This window comes from Paramacrobiotus metropolitanus, unplaced genomic scaffold, assembly GCF_019649055.1.
Source record: "Paramacrobiotus metropolitanus isolate TYO unplaced genomic scaffold, Prichtersi_v1.0 Parri_scaffold0000001, whole genome shotgun sequence".
Lineage (NCBI taxonomy): Eukaryota > Metazoa > Tardigrada > Eutardigrada > Parachela > Macrobiotidae > Paramacrobiotus > Paramacrobiotus metropolitanus.
Window position 1 is genome coordinate 1,801,833 of NW_026570221.1, and position 15,877 is coordinate 1,817,709.

Consider the following 15,877-nt stretch of genomic DNA (forward strand, 5'->3'; position numbering starts at 1 on the left):
AGTGGGCGCGGCATAGCACGTGCTGCACAGTGTTGAATTGGCTCTACGATTTACGATCGAGCTGCGCCGATCAGTATTGATTTTCTGTTCTCCAGACTTTTCAATATTAAAAAGTCAGCAATCAGCGGTGCGACGTCTTGTGTTTCCGCATAGTTCGCAATACATATCGCATTGCTCACTCCACGGGATCTATTCCGTTTAGGTCGCCGTATCTGGATCACTCTCTGATCTAGCATAATATGTTGTAAAAGTCCGGTATTTTTGGGAAATTCCAGCTAAACTATAAAACATGTTGCGCGAGATAGCGTGAATACGCGTCGAACATCCGTCTGAGGCCTCGTCCCGAATTCAAAGCGAATCTTGTTGCGATACAGCAACTCCACCTCGCGAGGTGGCTTCGCGTACCGTATCTGTAGGAGTGGCCACTGCATACAGCCACCTCGTGCGGTTGAGAAACCGTACCATAACGAGATTCGCTTTGAATTCGGGACAAGGCCTGAGTATACTCTATGTATAAAATGCCGGTAAATTATTCAGCTGAGTTCCACTAAGAAATTTCATAAGACTGGTACGGAATTAACGCTACATGGCACACTCACCCCGGTTCTCTGCACGCAGCTTGCTAGAAGCGGTAGCGATATGTTTGGCATTTATTTTATTGACCGAAAGCGTCCATGGCAAGACACTGACCTTTTCCGGTAGAGAATGGTCGGTGCGCAGCACCCAGACCGGAACCAGTCCGGGACCGAACAACTGGGACGAGAACAACGCCTTCCTGGACGACCAAGGTCGCTTACATCTAAAAATCACGCAGCGCAATGGACGCTGGTATTGTGCGGAAGTGGCCACCATCCAACGACTGGGCTTCGGCCGCTACTAGTTCCAGATTGAAGGTCCCATCGACCGGCTGGATCAGAGCATTGTGCTGGGTCTGTTCAACTATCCGCCACCCGATGTCGGTCCGGATCGGACCAATGAGATCGACATTGAATACGCCAAATGGGGCTATGCTAACGGGAAACCGGCCAGTTTTACCGTGTATCCATCCGTGGCCGGCCGACCGCAGACCTCAGTTCGACCGCTATCAGTTTGATCTTGCGCTGTCGGGGACGTATACGACGCAGTCGTTTGCGTGGCGGAGTAATAATATTTTGTTCAGTGGACAGCACGGGCACCAGAACAATAACCGTTTGAATGAGTATGTCAGTTGGACATTTGCTCCAGCCAGTGCGGTAGATGTACCGCAGAGTCCCATTCCGGCGATGGTTAATCTGTGGTTATTCAATATTGGTTTGGCACCCAGTAATGGACAGGAAGTATCCACTCCTTTCAGTTCACTCCCTATTAGTTTATATTTGTAGTCAAAGTAAAGTTATTTTGGCAGCGGGTTTTCACATTTTACTGACCGGTGAGGAATTTGTACTATATAAGAGTCGGGAATTTTAATTTGACACAAAATTAGACTGTTTGCTGCAATAATGGTGTGTCGATCTTGTACGTAGTTACAAGAACTGTGATCACTTAGTGCACTTATTTGCTGCTTTGATTGGTGATTTTTGCCAAATAAATTGCAAAATTATGGCTCCTTGTAATAAATTAGTGCGTGTGTCGATCAACGCTGATTACCGATTAAAAAGCGTGAATACAGAGTCTGCAAGTCTTCGTTCAGTGCATATACTAAAATGTTGCTAAATCTCGTAGAAAGCAAAATGCTTACTACATGCATTGGAAGGCGCATTTTTAAAGTTTGTAGTTGACGATGAAATTATTTCGTTTACCGTACGTACTCCAGCCCGGCAAGATCTGCATACGTATACTGATACACATTAAAAATTAATAATGTGTAATTTTGTGCACGTACTGTAATTCCGCCAACGGGTGTTCTAGCAGAAATTGGTGCCTTACAACTTACGGTAAACCTATGCACTTTTAAACACCTGTACCGACATTGCACTGATGTATACGTATACGCTGTACTTGCACTGACGTATAAGTACATGTAATCCAAAGGTCAGCGATATGCATAAGTATTTTTCTCTGTACAAACGCTAGATTCATCAGTGTCTTAAAACATAATAAAGCATCCATGTGTAGCGAGTATCATAAATCATTGATCACAACTTGTTAAAGATTCAAGAGGATGCGCGCACATCTTCCGTTCCTCAGAAATTACGCATGGCCACTCCAAGAATGGATAGCACCACTTCCAGTACGGCCACCAACCCTTGCGCACTATTGAGCACCACGCCCACGGCCACGGGACCGTTCTGAAAGCGCCGGTACATTTCGTCCTCCACATTTAGCCACTGCATGAGAATGTACAAAAGGTACACACTTATGCCCAGTACCAGCAGAGCAAACAGTGCCGACAAACAGTTCAGCATTTTAATGGCACAGAACCGGTCATCGACGTTGGCGCGGGATGATTTGCGGAGGATGGCACCGGCATCGATCTGCAGGGCGCCCAGAATAATGGCCACGGTGCCGGAGCAGATGCCCATGGAACTCTAGCTCTTAGCTAGTTCCAGGCGTACAATCCATAGTATAAACAGGCCATCACCGTTACTGTCAATCAAAACAATCATGATATCAGGTATCGGGATGACACCGTTACATTTCCCTTTCACTCAATTCTTGATGATTAAATACGTCAACGCATCATCTGCACCTAACAGATTTCGTAAATGGTCAAAATTTAACAGTCGACGAATCCATTTTATTCAAAAATGTTAGGAAATTAAATTATATAAGTGTAATACGTATGCAGACTGATGCAGTCAATGTGTTTTAAGAGCAGTACAAGTACAAAAAATGTTACCATGCCAAATAAAAGCTATTGTACTCGTCGAGTAATTTTTCATTCACCCAAATGCTGATTATAATTTATTTTATAAAAATAAACAGCATATATTTATTACATTTTTAAATTAATTAGCAATATTTACGAAATATGCGCTCGCACTACTCTTACAAACGCTAAAAGCTGAATTGAGTCGCGATAATCGATTATCACAAGTGAAAGTTGATCCCCTGGGATTGCATCGGATATGCAAATTTAAGCCGCTTTTCTTTTACGGTCTTACGTAATACGCGTGATGTATGTGGGCGAAGCCGCCGAAACGGCTTGATTGTATTTGTCTAACGTAAATTGCATAGCATAGATCGACCGACAAAATGACGTTTAACAGGGAATTTTTAACAAGGAAACTCTATCGTGCTGTTCGTAATTATTGCCGGCATCAACAAAGTGCAATAGTTAAAATGCATGAAAGTTTTGGCAGTCCATGATGGAAAATGATCTGCCGGTGGCAGAATATTGACATGCTATGCGGAAGTCGCACCGCGACAACCGCACAGATGACCAAACCTACTCAATCGGTAGAGTGGGAATATGTTCTGGACTCCGTAAGTGGTACTAATGCCTACTTCCGCTAGGTACGAGCGGATTGCTGTGCCTAACGAAAGTTACCGAAACCGAAACACTAAGGAACTTCCCAAATGTTTTATCACCAAACCGAACGAACAAGCAAACAGAACAGAACAGAACGCGAGATATGAACTTCCTTCTAACCTAGAGTCACACGACCTTTCAGCTAGAAACAAGCTCACAGATTTAGTTGAAGTTAGAAACTTCAGACTGATTAGTTAGACCAGAATCGTGGATGCAATTAGCGATCAAATGCGTTAGATAAGAACAGCAAATCATACGTAACAGAACAGATAACACGTACGTCATAACACGTACGTAATATGCGCAAACTACGCATAGCGCGTTACCCCCACTGCTACAGAATTAACGTCCGCGTTAATCAAAGCAAAAAAACAAACAAAAACCAAAATCAAAGAAAATCCAAATCCAGGAAAGTACCGTAATCCTGGGGGATCCGTTTCATCATCCGCGTGTGGAATCCGGGGTGTGACGGGGGTTAGAATGGAGGTCCAAGTTGATGAAGTTGGTGTTCCGTCCAAGTCCTCCGAAGTTCCTCGTTCCATGCGCGTCCAGTTTTGTCGTCGGACCATCCAAACGTTTCGTATCCAGGTGAGGTTTTCATCCATCCTCTCCCTCCGAAGAGCTCGAGGATCCGCAAACCGTCAGGCCAAACACCCTAGAAATGGCAGCCATTCTGACAAACACTGGCTACCGCCAATCAGTCAACAACACAGATTAAAACGGATGAATACCGTTCATTAATCAGCATCTTCAGTAAAATAAAAGTGGATAATTAATTTCCACTGATTACTGGCAATTGCCCCCACTGCAAGTTTACACTTGCAGTCAAACGAACAAACACAGTCAATCACAAACAGTTCACAGGAACCGATTCGATTGCATGGTTCTTCATAAAAATCAAATAAAACATAATCAATATCATCCAAGAATAATTCGCAGATGATCGATTGAAATCTCAACTGGATTATAAACATCCAGCTATCAAAATCAAACGGTAATCGTAATTACTGCTCCAACTGCAGAATCAAAATGATTTTGAAATCATTTTCACAGAAATCAAACACTGCACCGCAGTACAGCGTTAGAACACGTAACTGCCACACCAGCCGCTTCGGCACACAACGCAATACTTTTAAAATTTAGCACTTAATTTTTCCAATCATCAAGATTGTTTAACTTTCGGATAATTTGGCAATCAGCATTCCCTTTTTGCTGAATAATCCTACGGTTATGAGTAAAAGCAAGCTATACTGTCAGTACACCACCGACAAGAGAACAGCCGACTAACGACGTAACAGCTAAAACTTAAACATGAGCGCTACATTGCTCACATTGTGCTTCGATTTTTCCCAATTCAGCATTCATTCCAGGCCAGTAATAGTTCCGCAAAACATACTTACGGACTGACCAATAATCATGCAAATTACCAGCATGAAAGCTTTCATGGCAGTCTCGCAACAAGTCCTGACGGCTAGCTTCCGGTACGACTACGCGGTGTCTACCGTACCTACCGCCCTTGCTACGGTACACAATGCCACGATAAACATGAAATCCTTCCATGTTCTCTCTTTCATCCAGACTCATTAGGGATTCTCGATCAGATACTTCAAGCGCTTTACATAAGCACTGCCACTTGCTTCCGACGCCAACCCACACGAGCCTGAGCACCCCCACCGCAAAGCGAGCGCCCTTTCGGATGGAGTACCGAGCTGAACTGAACCTGGGCGGCATCGCCCCAATGCAAGTTTTATCTTTTCGGACAACTTGTGCATGTTTAATCTGCACTGTAAAGGAATTAACCTCCGGCCTGCGCATCGAAAACGATCCCAAACAATTACTTTCGGGACTCTTTCCCATCGATTTCTTCATCATGTAAGCCTTAATCACCCGATCCGGTGGTTCAGCTGTCACAGGCTTACGAGGTTCCGCACTGGTGCACTTTTTTCCCACATGCGCACTATGGCATTTAAAACATATCGGCTGTCCATCTGAAAATACCACTTCGCGTAATTAATGGTCACCTGCTTACCATTATCAACTGCACTTCCTTCGGACTTCTTCGCCTCATTACTAACAGCCTTAACTGCAATGCTATTTCAATCAACTGGCTTCCTGCCAGTGAACTGCTTCGAATCAGAGTAACCAGAACCAGGGTTACTATTACGCAGTTTATACTGCAGCTTCAATTCGGACAGAAATTCTTCAACATCTGCCACTCTTTTCTCTTTCATGTACTTGAACCAGAAGAAACGGTTCTTCTTTAGACCCTGCTTCAAGTAATACACACGTTCAGATTCGTTCAGATCCAACTTCTTGAACGACGTAGTGAACCAGTCCACATACGAGTTCGGTGTATCGTCATTACTGAAATGGCGATCAGCAACTTTATCACGAACGGCCATCAAATCTTTCTTTTCCGAGAAATGTTCCCGGATCATTTTCTTCCATTCAGACCACTATACCTTTTTATTATAATCGTGCTTATCGAGGTACCAGGTAAGTGCCGTGCCAGTAAGGCAGCGCGACAAGCACTTACTGATGACGTCACTGTCCGACCAACTGTTGTGGTTTTTACAGTTATCCACACTCTGGATAAACTGTTCCACCTTATTCGTATCCTGTTTCCCATCAAACTTCTCAGGATACACTGTAATAGTCCTGAATGCACCTTTCATAGCATTCGTAAACTTCTCCATATCAAATGAAGCGGAAACAGTACTACCGCCCTTGGCTACCTGTTCCTGTTAACGACGATCACGTTCAGCAACCTTTGCCTCCATTTTACTCAAAGCAATCATACTGACTTCCGAAATCGTTGGTGAGGGACTACGCAACTCACCCAATCATTCCTGCATATTGTGGGCACACTCGCGCAAGTTCAAAAAATCTTCCAACGTCTGGGTATCTTTGACTACAAAGGCAGGCTTCTGCACTGCACTGTACAGCTTTCGTACAGGTTCAGGCATATCCTGTACCACTACGCTGCGTCGACCTGCTTCAACATGCGGGACAAAGTTGACGTCATCTTTTACTGAATGGCGTCTATCAATCCGATCAACTTTCCACTTATCAACAGCAACATTAAATGCTGTTTGCTCAGCCAAAAAACTCGCATACTTTTTATTTAAGGCGGCTGTGCCTTGTTGAAAACTTTCTTGCGCCTGCTCCTTCTCTAACTGAAACTTCTGTTTTTCCAGTTGAAGCTTCTCGCTTTCTTTGCTTACATGCTCGAACGCGTCCTGCGTCAACTTTGCATCTCGCGTCCGCATAACAGTAAGCAACTTTACGTCATCCGTCAACTTCTTTCGATGATCAGCACTATCATCGTATTTTTCGACCAAATTGTTATACTTTAAAACTAGTGCATGATATTGCACCCTTTCTGCATCCAACTCTTTACGTAACTGATCAACCAGAGCAACGGTTGATAACTCATCGCTTTTTTTCCCAACTTTCATACTGTATTGAACATCTGCGTCTTTAACACGCTGATTATCTACAGCAGCCAGTTCCGTATCACTTACATCATCATTGTCTTCAGTAACAACAGCTGAATAATCAAGAGCATTATTAATCTTCTCCAATACCTTATTCGTTTCTGTCAGGTCCAAGTGTTGAGCTACTGCGGTATCCTTCGCAGTACCACTCAAGCCATGGAAAGACAGTGCATCGCCCTCACTGACTGCAGCTTGCTCACTGCCTCACTGTTGCGCATCCGACCATGGACGAGCTTTACTGCTACTTGCTGCAGACTGATCAGGCTTTTTGTTGGCAAGATACTGCATTCATTTACCATGCAGTTTAGTGCCATACTGCTGATCATAATCATTCAGGGTCCGATGGACCGTTTGACGGGCGGGAATCTTCCTTCCTGCCTGAGTCCACTGATCATAACCTCCTGGTTTTCTACCACCGTTAAGGTCATATTAAACCCACTCTTGGCTTAATTGTCCAGTAAGTGGGAGAACAATTTCCCACTTTTTGCATAAATCACCAACCTTTTCGTCTTCGGGTAGAAACCATTGCACTGCCGGTGGGGATAAATAATCCTCCTTCTTCAGCATGGCTTCAAACTCGTCAACATTAATCATCCCTCTTCGACGGGACGGTTTACTTTTTCCCGTTGACGGCTCATCACCACCATCCTCATGCCCAGCGGTTAATGCTGATGGTTCAGTTACTGTACCATCCGTTGCACCTGCTTGACAAACAACAGCCAAATAATCCGGTTACCGAACCCGGATGTAAGTCTGCACAAATAATAGGGCTTACGCCGCCGCTTCTCAGTACACACCAAGTTCCAAGTCGGAAGAGAGACGTTGGACCAGTTCTACCAGGCCATGATGATCTACAAGGCGAAGGGGATCATCAGTGAGAAGCAAGCGGTCGCTTTCCTGATCGAAGGATGTAAGACGGACATTGAGTTGTCGAAGGCGCTGCGGGTTCAACAAAACCTGAAGACGCCGACCAACATTAAAGACTTCTTCCGATATTGGGCAACCGGAGAGGACAAATATAAGGTCCCTCAGGGTAACCGAAATCAACCGGACTATGTCACTATCCGCTCGGGCCAGGTTGAAGCAGCCCCGAGGCAGTACACAGCTGCTTCGGTTCAACAGAGACCGCCGACTCCGGTCCAGAAGGAAGTGACCTTTATCGATAGTCAAACCGGACAGCCGTTATCATACGCACTGGTCGCTGCGATACAGGCATTCGGCACAAGCGAGGCCAGTGATGCAGAATGTGGCTCCCGCTAATGTGATGCCGGTCCCCCTGAACGTAGGGGTGCCACAGCAGCAGCAAGGAAGGCCCAACAACGGCAACTTTAACGGAAATGGAAATGGCAATTGGAATGGAGGCCAAGGTAACGAGAACTTTAACCGGAACCGAGGCCAAGGGAACCAACAAAATCGCGGTAACCAGGGCAACTACCAGCAACAAGGGTCGAGAACGGAATGGAAGTTCTCTCAAATCGACGGATGGGTTGCCCAGGGCGTGCAGCTGTGCCAAAACTGTGGATTCGGAAACCACGACGCACAGAATTGCATGTTCGCCAACATGCCGCTGAACCGGAACCCGAACTTGTTCGCCACCAGAGAATGGCAACGGCTGCGAAACGAAGGCGGCTGGCGACAAGCAGTAGCGAACGGCTACGATCTGGTTGCCCGGTGGGCCCAGTTTAAACAACAGACCGGTGGCGGCGCCGGCCAAGGAATTGGGCAAGGCGGTGGCTACAACGGCGGCGGCAGAGGAGGCTTCCGCGGACGAAGTCGCGGCAATGGACGCGGCGGCTACGGCAACCGGAATGGCGGCGGTAATGGTAACTGGCGCGCCAATAGTAACGGTGGCGGCGGCGCCAGAATAACGGCGGCTGCGGCACGAACGGCGCCGGCCTGGACGGCAAAATGAGCAAGTCCCGGACCCGCAGCAAGTGGCCGACCTGGGAAACGAGTTAGATCAGTAGGCGCCGGTGAGCCTGCTGATCCCACCGAACCGAAACCACCGGATAAGGGAGGAACGCAAAATAGTACTGCGAAGTTACCGCGGAATGGTCCGCGAGGTCACCACAGAATGGTACTGTGAGTGAGATGGTTTATAAGATGCCATCACAGGTGAACAAAGGGGCACCTGCGTAGAATGGTACTGCGAAATCACCGCGGAATGGTACCGCGAGGTCACCACAGAATGGTACTGTGAGTGAGATGGCTTACAAGATGCCATCACAGATGGGCAAAAGGCCACCTGCGCAGAATGGAACTGCGAAGCAGAATGGTACTGCTAAACCATCGCAAAATAGTACTGCGAAGCCACAGCAGAATGGTACTGCGAGTGGCCCGGTGAACAGGAAGGACCGATCACCGTATTGCAGCGCCGAAAAGTTAAAAGAACGGCGCGCCCAACGAAATGAGATTATCCGAAAGGCGAACTTGAAGAAAAAACTGGAAAACGAAAGGTCACCAACTTCCGCCCAAGTGAGAGATCAAGGAGCAAGTGCAGCCGCTAAAGGTCACAACAAACAAGTCGTTTTAAAAGGTCAGGAAAAGGAACTGACGCTGCGAAAAGTGCAGCTTAAAGAAGGCGAACGAGCACAACATGTCTCCGAAGACTCGCTTGAGGATGCAGAAACGCTGCAGCGGAAGGAGAATTGGCAAAAGGTGGCATATCGACCAAAGGGAAATCACGGCATGTGGATACCTGTATCGCCGAAGGTACCTCAGAAAGCGAGGATGTCCAAAAACGATTACTGGGATCACATAGGATCGATCATTTGAGTTCGATGCTGACTGAAGAAGACAAGCATTTTAGCGAACGGGCAAGTGCCCTCTTCAACAGCCAACATGGATCCGGGAACAGTCTCCCTGATTCCAGTCAAGTGCACTGTTCGGACTCTCAAAGTCCAAAATGGGAGACTACCGAAAAGGATCGATGCCTATACACATGAAGTCAAAGTTGGAGACATAAAGGTCATGGCGATGTTGGACACTGGTGCCGAAACGTCGCTGATCAGTCGACCGTTCTGTGAGAAACACGGTCTCAACATTTTACCGCTGCCACCAGATAAGTTGGTGAAAATAAACGGAATCAGCGGCACATCGGGTTTCGTTGTAACGCATTATTGCGTAGCAGCTGTGACCTTACGGAAACGGACCAGTCAACACTCCTCCTACGTGCGACCAAAAACCGACGACGTACAAGTCCTATTGGGATACGACTTCTTAGCTAAGAAGTTCGTATTAATTGACAACCACGGAGAGGAGGAAGTTGAAGATGAACCGAAATCGACTGTCGAAGTTCAAGTCGGAAAGGTCACCGGACTTGTAAACAGAGCTGCAAAAGTCAAATCGGATAAAAAAACTATCCCATTACCAGAGGCACCGGGAAAGCAAAACAAGCCATCAACAATCGAGCAAATGGCGGCCATCTAAAAAGAGATAGCGATCCGATTGGATAAAACAGCTAAACCGACGCAGTGGGCAAACGTCGTTATCCCAGTACCAGAGGCACATAGAACGACGAAAGATGAAACTTCTTTAACGTTGGAACAGATAGCAGCGATACAAAAAGAAGCAGCCGTAGAAGCGAAACAAGCTCTCGTGCCGGGAATGGAGTTAGCAAAGTCAATCCCAGTACCAGAGGCACTGGGAATAAAAGTTGCAAAAGTCTGGAACGATAAGAAGTTCGAAAGGTCACGGGCTTCGCCGAAAAAGATAACGGAAAATGAGCAGATAATTACAAGCGAGATTTGTAACGAAGCGATCAGACAGCTGAAAGGTCATCAAGTTCAAAAAGAACCGAAGGTCATCGAGATCTCGTCCGACCACGGTGGAAAAATCCCCGAATATGGAATGCAGACCGAAAAAGACGACGACAGCGTCAACCTGTTTGCTTGCCTCGATAAAATGACACTGGAAGAACGAATTAGCAGTAGCCATCACGGGTACAATGAGGATCCGTGTCGAGTGCAACCTCAATGGAAATGCGAAGAATGCTGTCAGGGAACTCATCAGGATGACCTATCAGAATGGCCAAAGTGCAATGCAGCTATCGAAGACATGAAAGGTCATGTCCAAAAGGAGGTCAAAAGTATATGTCGGACGACCTCGATGTGGAATCAGCACATCGAGCGGTACCACTGGCAAAGATATAAGGAGTGGTTATCTTGCGTCCGGAACTTCATCCTAACAAGAGGAAGAGCTTTACATTACTGGGAAGATTGCGTCGATAATAAGATTTCGGACTTTGGGCATGAAGCAGACGCTTCATGGTCACGGGCCTTCCAGAAGCATGGTACTCGTCCGCCACACACACGCGGTTTTCCCAGCTGCCTCCACAGGTGCGGCACTTCTCCTCCCGCCCTGCTTTCCCTCGTGGATCCCATCCACGATTCAGGCGTAGTGTGGCGTAGTGTAGTGGCACTATGTCACGAGATACTGTGTCCGCTGTGACCTGTGTGTCCAGCATGGCAACTGCGGAAGCAGTGTGCTTGTGTTGCTATGTTCAGTATGTTGCCGATAATTAGTTGGTTTTGTGCGCCCTCAGTGGCGGGTTAATATTAAAGATATTACGCCACCTTCAAGTCGTGACAGAAGACATGAAAGGTCATGTCCAAAAGGAGGTCAAAGGTATATGTCGGACGGCCTCGATGCGGAATCAGCACATCGAGCGGTACCACTGGCAAAGATATAAGAAGTGGTTATCTTGCGTCCGAAACTTCATCCTAACAAGAGGAAGAGCTTTACATTACTGGGAAGATTGCGTCGATAATAAGATTGCGGACTTTGGGGATGTGGACCCAAAGGTCAAGCAGCTCCAGTCGAAACTCGACCGAGAAATGCACGAGGTATTCGATGAAGGAATTATGTGGGAAAACGCCAGAAACGATCTGTTCTGGGACTTCCGCGTTAATCACCTCTACAAGGGGGAAGGGACAACAATCATTTTCCCAACTGGGCTCGGTAAACCGGTGTACAAGCTGTTCGAAAAATTTTATAAGGCAGCGGAGAAAGGAAAAGAGGAACCCTTTGAGAATTACTGGAAAAACCTGGAAGCAGAATTTCCTCCATTGCCGATTAAGGACATACTCGAATTAAAAGTCTATCGGAAACGAAAAGAAGTCGGACCAGCCGGTTATCCGGTGAAGAAGAAAGTGACCTTTGCACCAGTCCCAGATGGAGCCCAATATCCCCAACGTGGTCATAAAAAGTGGTGCATATACGAGATGACTCCGAATAACGAACTCGTAGCCGTGGACATAAAAGCAAATTGCGTCTTTATCGGGAGTAAGAGACCGACCGGCTATGAGGAGGTTGCTGAACCGGACGTGGAGATCATCGAACCAGAACAAGAAAGGTCACCAAAAGCTAATGAAATAGCACAGATGCTAACGAGTAGAGGCGATATATGGGAAAAGTTCAAAGAGGAGCTCGAAAAAATCTCAGCGGGGCAAAAATACCCAGCACTTGAGGCAAAAAACGATGACCAAAGGTCACTCGGTAACGGTGAGGAAGGTCCACCGATCGAGAACGGACGATTACTGAGCCTTGAGGAGATCGATCAGCTGGAAGGAACAGTTCCAGATAACGAAAGATCAAACCCAGATGAACAAAGGTCATCGACGAGAGTATGAGTAGCACGGAGTCATCCAAGAATCGCAGCCAAATATGGGAAAAAGACAAAGGAAACGGGCAAACCCCTCCTCAAAAATCCGAAAGCGAAAAAACTTAGCGATTAACAGGGTGACGAAGGTGACCTTTCACCTGACGAAGAAATTAATGAACGCCCACTCGAAAGGAGCTCAGTTAATCATGCTGCAAACAATGATGCAAGAGTGAATCAGATTCGGAGTGGACGAGTTCAAGTGATGACGCGACAACTTCAGGAGATTCCGGTGTAAATGACCTTTTGGAACAAGAGGACCTGCTCGACCTCGACGAAGATGATGAGGTGAACGAGGAACCGTGCAGAACATTATAATCAGACGAACGAAGGTGCAAAGGATGCGATTAAATAAGGAAACTGTCCGAGTCTACAGTGACCAACGGATCATTCTTAACCCATCCGTTTGCATTCGTGTAAAGGTCAAGATGGGACGATTCGTACCACCTAATGAGAAGCTGATGTTTACACCGGTCTTCCAAGTGGAAAAGGACGTCCAACCGTAAGCAGGTGTGACCGATCATAGAGGAAAGCACTTTGATCTGGTCATTGCAAATCATAGCATAAAACGACAAGTTGTAATGAAAGGTCAGTTCCTCGGCTATGTTGAGCCGTATGATCATATGGAAAACGTCCAGATCAGTAGCGGCACAGTAAGGAACGTGCTTTTGATCCCGAGGTGGATGATACAACGAAAGCGGAACTGAACAAGATAATTGGAAATTTGAAACTCGGACCTGATCTTACACAGGAACAGAAACACGACGTGCACAATGCGTTTTGGGAGTTCTGGAAGGTGTTACCGACATCGAAAAAACCGTACGCAGATGTTAAGGGGATCACCCACGTAATTGATACCGGAGATGCAAAACCGGTGAAATGCAATCCCGCCAGAACTAGTTGGACAGGTGGAGAGTTTATAACGAAACACATTGAAGAGATGTTGGCGCAGAACGTCATCGAGCCATCGGATGCCGATTGGAGTTTTCCGTTCGTGCTGGCAGCGAAAAAGAACGGTGACGGAACAATGGGCACAAGATTCTGCGGCAATTACATTATGTTGAATAAGCTATCGAAGAAAAATAATTACCCGCTACCGAATCCGGACGAGGTACTCGATGCATGCGCAGGCAACAAATACTACGGAAAAGTGGATCTGTAAAGTAGATTTTGGCAAATCCCGATCGATCCGGATTCGATTAATAAAACGACCTTTGTAACTCAAGACGGCATGTATCGGTTTAAAAAAATGCCATTCGGAGTCTGCAATGGACCCGCAACGTTCCAACTCTGTATGGACAGAGTTTTGTCCAAGGCGAAGCGAAAGGGCTGCGTCTTCGGCTACATCGATGATGTTATCTTTGCTGGAAAGACTTGGGAGATTTTCATGCAAAACATGAGGAACGTTCTTCAAAGTTTGGTCGAAGCGGGCTTCACAATTAAACCAACTAAGTGTGAATTTGGAATGCGGGAGATGGGATTCCTGGGTCACATACTCAGTGAAAACGGAGTTAGAATGGATCCCGAAAACGTCACCGCAGTATCCGAGTTTAAACGACCTCAGACTGAACGACAGTTAAGGTCATTCCTCGGATTGGCGAACTACTATCGGAAGTTCATCGCCGGATACGCACAGCATACTTCTCATTTATATGAGCAGCTGCGAAACGATAAGCACGTGAAGAAAGATTGGACCGCAGTTCATACAAAGGAATTTGATAATATGAAAAAGTTGTTATGTGAAGGTCCAGTCTTGGCGAAATTTGATCCGGCCAAACCGACAGTCATTGAGTGCGACGCGAGCAAAGAAGGAATTGGAGCAGTCCTGTCACAAGAAGGTCATCCAATTGCTTACGCGAGCCGCGTTCTACACGGAGCTGAAAAGAACTACGGTGTAACGGAATGGGAGTGCTTGGCGGTCATATTCGCCGTCAGGAAGTTTAAATCGTATATCGATTACTCCGAGTTCACCGTACGAACGGATCACCAGGCACTGACGAATTTGTTAAGGTCAGAAACGAACAAAGTTGGAAGGAATCCGCGATTAACGAGATGGGCTATGGCATTACAAGGTCATCAGTTTAAAATCGAATATAAACCCGGAAAGTATTGCGATAACGCGGATGCACTATCGAGAGCACCGATAGAAGGTCCAACGTGCCACGACGAAGAATTCGACGAGATCCCTAACTTCGAGGATATCAAAAAAGAATATGATATAAAGGAACCAGCACTCGAAGTGTGGCAATTGTTCGTTCAAGTAGTTGAAGAAAGGGAAAAGCGGATAAAGGTCAACTCAGTTACGGCAAAAGAGTCGGCTGAAAAAGAGATCAGCGTGAACGAAGTTAAACGTTCGTTGCCCACCGTTAGTGATTTAAAGGTCACCGGACTTGGAGCAGCAGCTCAAAACGAAAAAGTCACCAAACATCGCGAACCGGCGGATAATCGAGATGACCAGTGGGAAACGGATAAAGTGGCACAAGCATCGAACGAGTGCCCAATTAAGTTGCTGAAATTCCCTAAACAAACGAAGAATCGGTATAAACCGCTCCCACGATGCAAAGTCATCACCGATTGGAACAATCCGCATCGTCAACTTGCAAGGTGACGAGGAGGAGCAAGATGATTCGAACTTGCAACTACGCAACAAACAGTTGAAAGATCCCCACCTCGCAATGATAATTGACGAATTGGAGCACTAACCCGATGCCGAAACCCGATCAAAATTCGAGGTTCATTATCAGTTGTGGAATGGAATACTGTACCGAGCAAAGGATAATAAGGGCAGACTTCAAAGGTCATACGTCGTACCACTGTCGATGAGAAGAGCGATTATCCACGCCTTGCACGACGAGAAAGCGGCACGCCATTTGGGATTTGAAAAGACGCTCGCAGCGATCAGACTGTGATATTACTAGGACAGAATGAGTACGGACGTCAAAAACTACATACTCGCGTGTCAAGGATGTCAGTTCCACAAGACACCAAGGAAATGTCCACCTGGAAAACTGCAGGAAATTAAAGTGGGACATCCTTTCTTCCGAGTATATGCTGACCTAAAAGGACCCCTATTACCGACAAAGAAAAAAGGATACAAGTACAGTGTTCATCGACCAGTTGACGAAATACGTGATAGCAGTCCCAATGAAGACTTCGACAGCAAAAGAGTTCGCGAAGGCGTTCGTAAAGCACGTGATACTGGTCCATGGAGCACCACACATTCTTCAAACGGCACTTCACAGCGGAAGTTCTGTCAAAGGTCACCAACGT

General features: G+C 46.4%; 2 protein-coding genes across 2 annotated transcripts; both read left to right on the top strand.

Moving 5' to 3' along the window:
- Positions 1–489: 489 nt before the first annotated feature.
- On the top strand, positions 490–1,361 carry LOC129593635 (beta-glucanase-like). Its single transcript, XM_055490094.1, is given in 2 exon segments — positions 490–1,075; positions 1,077–1,361. Coding segments are annotated over 2 exon segments (774 nt in total). The 5' UTR covers positions 490–586.
- A 6,824-nt stretch (positions 1,362–8,185) lies between these two features.
- On the top strand, positions 8,186–8,860 carry LOC129593723 (uncharacterized). The gene has a single exon (XM_055490210.1). It carries the CDS (start codon positions 8,186–8,188, stop codon positions 8,858–8,860), a length of 675 nt encoding a protein of 224 aa, XP_055346185.1.
- Positions 8,861–15,877: the final 7,017 nt, after the last annotated feature.

What these genes read in the sequence shown, in the direction of transcription:
- LOC129593723 (XM_055490210.1), top strand. Translation starts at nt 8,186, where the DNA reads ATGCAGAATGTGGCTCCCGCTAATGTGATGCCGGTCCCCCTGAACGTA.